Raw genomic sequence first — 6,426 nt, 5'->3', positions numbered from 1 at the left:
TGCCAACTGTTCTTTTTTATTTTCACTCTCAAACTGAGTCAATGCAGTGCGTGGGCGGAGGTGCAGATGCAGCTGCAACAGCAACAGCATCGGGGTGGCAGCGTCAGCACCGAAAATAAATTTCAAATATGTCACAAGCAAAATGAGATAGAATTTTTAGGCGAATATTCGCTGTGCCATGCTGCGTGGGCAGCGATGGCCAAATGCAGAGGAAGTCAATGCGCTCTAGCCGAAAAAGTGAAAGCCAGCATCAATCATGTGAGCAGGCGAGGGGATATAGTTGTCAATCGCAAGAAGTTCAGGGTTGCCTACTGAACTGAACCGTTCGACAATAGTTCTCTACGATCCAGACTACAAGGTGGCAAAACAATAACACTCCCCCACACACCAGACGTGCGATGTCTGAGCTAATTTTCATTGGTACAAGCGCGGACCGGCGTCCTTCAGGGCCTGCCAAATTCTAAATTTTGGCTAATTTGCCAACAGCCCCCCAGCATTATCCGCACATATCCGACAATTTGGGTAGAACCAAACATCTAACAAAAGCTGTACACATTCGCTACTTACACTATATGAATAGTACGGATTGAATTACTGGAACCATGTGTCCGCTATAGAGAGCTTAGCTTGTACATACATAAATGGGCACCTAGCACTATTATATTTTGCATGCAAATTCCAGGACACAAGTGTGTACCCTCACGTAAAGATGATGCCAGAAATTCCAACTGACGAAGCAGATATCGCATATACATATATCGATACACTGCATCAGCAGTAACCCACCAAGATGAGGCTCCTCCGTGCTTAGCCGCCTCCTTTGGCACTGACACTTGGCATTTCGCAACCTTCTCGAGCCAAGGCGAGCACTTCAGAAAATTGAAACTTTTAGTTTTATGCCACCATCGAGCACACAGCACAGTACTTTTACATGGCCAAGTGCAACTCTTTTGGCTGACTTTTCAATTTTCTAATATGCTTTTAAGCTTCTGCGTGATGCTGTTGGGAGCGGCGCCTATTGCTTAATTCGATTTTGCTTGACTTTGATGCTGGCAAACTTCATTTGTCCGACTCTAAAAGCGTGAAATAGGATTAGGCCGACGGAAATGCATTCAAGCTGACTTAAATCCATTTCTAGTTGGGCAACGATACAAAGTACCAATTAATAATCTATAGGAAATCAGATTTGAGAGGAGTTAGGGAAGAGAGAGTTGCAGTGCACGCAGTTTATGGAAGAGATCCAAATTAAATTAAGACTGCCAGAAGTATTCCACAAATAGCCATGACCAGAATGAAGTTACTTTGGGCCAAAACGATGACGGGTCAATACTTTTTTCCAGGCTTGTGGATAGATCAGCGTCAGTGCGGCGCCTTAATGCAAGTCTGTGAACGAATTGTATTTGGTAAATTTTCTTTACAGGAATCCGAAAGGTCGAAAGGTGAAAATGAGCAGTTTACGAATTAAACATTTCACCATTTAACCATTTGGTAATTTGGTAAACCATTTTTTTGTGAAGCTCAAGACTCAAGCCACGGAGTACCATTAATAATACGAAAATGTACAGTAATTAGTATCTGATCTAAATCCATACAACATTGAAATGCAGCCCTGAATATCGCTCCGATTATAATCGGGAGACAGCTCTGCTTTTCACTTTGAATTCCGGTTTGAGCAGGCGACGACTTTCAGTGTGAAAATCCAAACAGTCATCCTTTCGAAAATTGTGCCAGCGAGCGGAGCTCATGTAAAGTGGAAAATTAAATATAAAAATTAAAATTCCTCTCAGAGTCGTAGTGAGAAGTGTCGAACAAAATATTCTAACTGTATTTAGCACGCGCGTGTTCTCAAGTAAGTTCACACATATTTAAAGTGAAAAATTTCGCATTTGCCGCACACACGAACACACGCACGCACACACAAACGCCGGTTTTGTGAACTCACTTGACGAAAAGAAAGAGCGAGAAGAAAAAAGTTGCCAAATCAAAATGGTCACCGAGCCGAAGTCCGTTGAGCCCAAGGTCAGCACCAAGGAGGCGCAGTGCCAGTCATCGGACTGCGAGACTTCCCAGCAGGAGCCGGTCTCGCAAGTAAGCAGCCCGAAGGGCGCCCGTGTGGGGATCTTCAATGCCGAGGACTTCTTGTCGCGTGCTCAGATGAACGAAAAAATCAACAACATCTTGCGCTCGCCCACCAAGCCGCCCAACGGGGTGCGCCAGCGCTCCGTCTACACCAACAACCCATCGCCGGTAAGTGAAATTCCAAGCAATAACGTGAAAGTTTCTTTAATTTTCAGACATTTTGTTTTACAAAACTGCCGCATCATCGCGCTAGCAGGGTATCAACAGCGAGTTAACAGCCGCCGCAGTCTTAACAGCTCGGCAACAGCAGAATTGCCACATCACCTCATTGCCCTCTCCTGTTATTTCAGACCTTCTTATTTTCCGTCTCGCTCTTTTCCACCATTGCTCTCTTACTTTCCGACTTTAATATTCGAATTTTCCTTCTCTATTCCCCCCCTCTTCTCTTCTCTTCTAATACTATTCAAAATAGTTTGGTTAGTTTCTATAAAAATCAAATGCAAATTGGGAAAAACGCACACACGTATGTAAATACATATATCTATGTATGTATGTATATGCATGCGTTAAAAGAATGTCGACAGACTGTTAGCAACAGTTGTTAAGTCATTCGATTTCTGCGCTGCTGACACTTTCTCTCGTATCTGTCGTTTTCTCTCCTGCCGGTATTCAATTATTTTCTGGCACTTTCACTTACTCACCTCTTCATTTCCTTCCGGATCTAACTTCCGCTACTACCTCTCGCCTTCTCATCCCCCCTCCCTTAGCAAGCAAGGTTGCGTGTCGGCATGACTTGGGGGCAGCTGTCCCAACGCATGAGCAACATCTCGCTGTCCTCCGGCACGGACTCCGTGGGCCACATGGATCGCGGCAGCAGCTCCAGTCTCGCTAGCAGCGCCACCGTTGGCACCAACACCATCACCAGCGGCATTTCCAAGGAGTGCGCCAATTACCCCGTCGGCAGTCAGTCGGCCCGTCCATACGTCCAACTGCCGGGCATACTCATTTCCAACCCTCCCCAGTACGGGCCAGGGAATATGCAGGAAATAGACGCTGGCAAAATGGCGCACAACGGCAAGGCACTCACAGGGCGCTACAATGCCACGCCCACCTATGGCTTCGACAACGAGCAGAACTACTGCCTGGTAAGGGGCTCCTGCATATCTGTAAATCTAGCCGATTCTATGCTCAATCTCAGAATTCCCAACAGTTGCCGTCTCCAATGCCCCCTCCACCATACGCCTTGGCACGCGTGAGCAGCACACGCAACTTCGAGCTCGAGAACCACACACCGCCGGCATGTCCCGGCTCTGGACCCATTGCCACGACGAACGGCACCATCCAGTTGCGCCTCCGCGATGGCGTGCGGTGAGTGTGGACGCCCCCAGCCCCTTGGCTCTTCTTTAAGACCGACCCCTGATGTTAATACCTTTCTTTGCATGGGACAGCATTGACATGACTCTGGACAAGGCGGTGCGCGTGCTCAATCAGCGCTGCATGGTGGCAGTTGCTCTATCACGCAACTGCAGCAACTCGGCTTTGATCCACCCCAATGGACGCATCTTGCAGAGCGGCGCTAAAGTCGAAATAGTCACCTACGACGGCATGAAGGGCAATAACTTTGTGTGAGTGGGAATGGCCCTTACCCCAACGTGGCATCTTTTGAATCCTTTGAATTATCTTCCCATTACAGTCGCTATGCCAAGATGTGGTACAAGGGTGTGAGCTTCACCAGCGAGGCGTGCGCTCTCATCTCCCTGGGGGACACAGCCGGGACGCGCACCACAACCGACACTTTCACCGATCTGACCAAGGACTACACCCTGGCAGTGTTCTATGAGTGAGTCCCCCCGGCCAATTGCATCGCTTCTTATTTGGCTAATTTCGATTTAATTCCCGAACTTCTCGCAGCGACTCGCGCCATGGTCCCTCTTATATGGCTGAAGCCCATGACGTGATTGCCAACTCAGCTTACACCTGTACCGAGGATGGCACTGAGATCTATGACATAAACGGATTTCGCATCACCCAGGCAGCCGATGGCCTGGTGAAGGTCACTCGTGTGGACAACAAGTGCTTGATTCGCACCAGTCCCGGCAATGGATCGGCCACTTTGACCACACCTGGCATCCATTGCACTGCCTCTCTGGGCAAGACCTCGCATCTGTTTGTTCGGTGAGTGTCAAACTGATGCTCTCAACATCCCCCTCCCCCTCCCCCTCGCCCGTTATCCTGCTTTGCTAACTTCCGTTCTGTTCTGTCTTTTGTAGTCGCAATGAGAAGCGCATGCACTTCGATGGATCCTGTTTCATTGTACGCAACGCCGGACACTCCGCCGGCTTCAATGAGAACAACCTGCTCATTGTCTACTGAGCGGCGTTCGTAGTCCGGAGATAGAAACGGCGCAGCGGTAGCCCATCCCACACGCACACACTCACACATGTCAACACATTTCACCTGGAACACATACATAGACACCTACAGCAGCACACTTGAGGGACCTTGACGTGGAGAGAGGGATTCAGTTAGGATCCCGGAATTTAGGAATATCAAAATCAATTTGGGAAATAAGTTAGAAAGCAAATATGTTCGTACAAAAACATGGGCGCAACACAACCACACCACCAACACCCAGGGAATACTAGTTGTCTTTCGTTTACCATTGCCTACATATATATCATGCCGTATATATGCGTGTATTACTAGTTGTTATTGCAAATCGGGAGCGCTTTCCTGCTTCCCCAAATCAGTTGGCCAAATCAGACCGATCTCAAGCTGAAGCGGAACCAATCAGAGCCGAATCGCATCGAACAGGGCCGTGCCAGCGTTTGGTGTTCAAAAAAAGAAACATCGTTTTTCTACTCGTTTCCATTTCGGCTTTTTCAGTTCTTCTAAATTGTTTCTTTTACGCAGTTCAGTTCTAAATTTTGTTTGATAGACTTTAAAAATGGCAAAACTCAAGAAAAAAAAGTTTAAAGAAATATCTCACAAAAAAAAAATTTACAAAATTATGCACAGTTGGTGCGTCTGATTAAGGAACGTGTATTCAACAATTATAGTAGATCAGAGGACTAGTTCTCTTGGGCGTTACGTTTAGGCAACGTAACGCCAGTGCCGATACATTATTTCTAAGCTACCAGTTCTTTCAATGCAATCCAATAATGTTCATCCACACCCGTAGCATACAGACACTCGAACACGTAACCCATAATCACACACACCGCACACTCTTTACAAGAGGCAAAAGAAAGTGAATTATTTGCAAGTGGCACAGCGCCAGCCACAGTTAAAACAGCCACAGGACACACATGAAAGATAGAACAGATCCTGTGAAAGGTAGAAAGTGAGAGTTTATTAAATTAACCCCAATTGTAATTTGATTAAAAGACACTTGTCCTGTGAGGAGGACAATGAAAGAAACCCCCATACAAACACAAAACATAGGCTTAATATATACATAAATACGATGGGATGTCCAATTATAATACAAAGTTAAGCCCAGTGTGAAAAACCGGGATTAGCCTTACGTCAATCTCCAACACCTAAATTTTCTATCATGTAAAGAGAAATTCATGTGCCCCAAAATCAATACTATGGAAGTATAATAAATTTAAAATGCAATCTGTTCATTCAATAAATTAATTTATTCCTCCAAAAGAATGGTGGAGCAATGGAGCTCGTTTCGTTTCCTACCCTCCATCCTTTGCCAATTTCTTGGTGGAAAGAAAATGTCGACTGCCTCCTGCCCCGTGCCTTTATGTGTTCGAGTATTTATGTACCTTCTGTCATACATGGCCGGGGGTATCGGAAGTTTACAACAAAATTGTTTTATAGCCCCACTCCATGGGCCCTCCTGGCCCCCCTCAGGCGGAGCTTGGCATTTACGCCGTCACCTGAAGTGCCATCAGGTGTTGGACAATTTCAGGCCCTAGACGACAGTTTGGTTCGGTTTCCCACCTTTAAGAGAACTTGGAATTTAATCATTTAATTTTCTGTGAGGATTTCCAAGAAAATAAATTTGAATATCTGCCGCTATAGAGTTTATATTTAAATCCGATTTAATGTAAAAGCGGACTACGCTCTTCCATTTTGAAGGGACTTCGGATAAGCCCTATCTTCGGAGACATCGGGATATGGAAGACCTTTTTGATCTCCAAAAACCAAGCTTCGCGGGGATACAAATATTTCGTTGAATTTTTAATCGCACATTTACGACACAGCTGTTTTTATTGGACTTTTGGACTACAATATTGTTTGTCTTGCTGTTGACAGCGGTAAATTAGGCAAATGGAAGGAAAAGTACATTGATATTTAATTAGTAAAATGTCTTGAGCCTTGTCGTTACCT

At 45.8% G+C, this 6,426-nt stretch overlaps 1 protein-coding gene across 2 annotated transcripts; it reads left to right on the top strand.

The window, feature by feature from the left end:
* The first annotated feature begins 1,986 nt into the window (after positions 1-1,986).
* LOC117194373 lies at positions 1,987-4,568 on the top strand. Of its 2 annotated transcripts, none has more exons than XM_033398944.1 (7): positions 1,987-2,247; positions 2,847-3,224; positions 3,290-3,447; positions 3,528-3,704; positions 3,773-3,919; positions 3,991-4,254; positions 4,350-4,568. In XM_033398944.1, exons 1-7 carry the CDS (start codon positions 1,987-1,989, stop codon positions 4,450-4,452), a joined length of 1,488 nt encoding a protein of 495 aa, XP_033254835.1. In that variant the 3' UTR covers positions 4,453-4,568. The 2 variants fall into 2 exon arrangements, with proteins under 2 accessions (XP_033254835.1, XP_033254834.1); XM_033398943.1 differs by having other exon boundaries at positions 3,278-3,447; positions 4,350-4,565.
* Positions 4,569-6,426: the final 1,858 nt, after the last annotated feature.

Source organism: Drosophila miranda, assembly GCF_003369915.1.
Source record: "Drosophila miranda strain MSH22 chromosome Y unlocalized genomic scaffold, D.miranda_PacBio2.1 Contig_Y3_pilon, whole genome shotgun sequence".
In the NCBI taxonomy this organism is placed as follows: domain Eukaryota; kingdom Metazoa; phylum Arthropoda; class Insecta; order Diptera; family Drosophilidae; genus Drosophila; species Drosophila miranda.
Note: the sequence above shows the minus strand (reverse complement) of the source record. Positions and strands in the feature narration are given on the sequence as shown.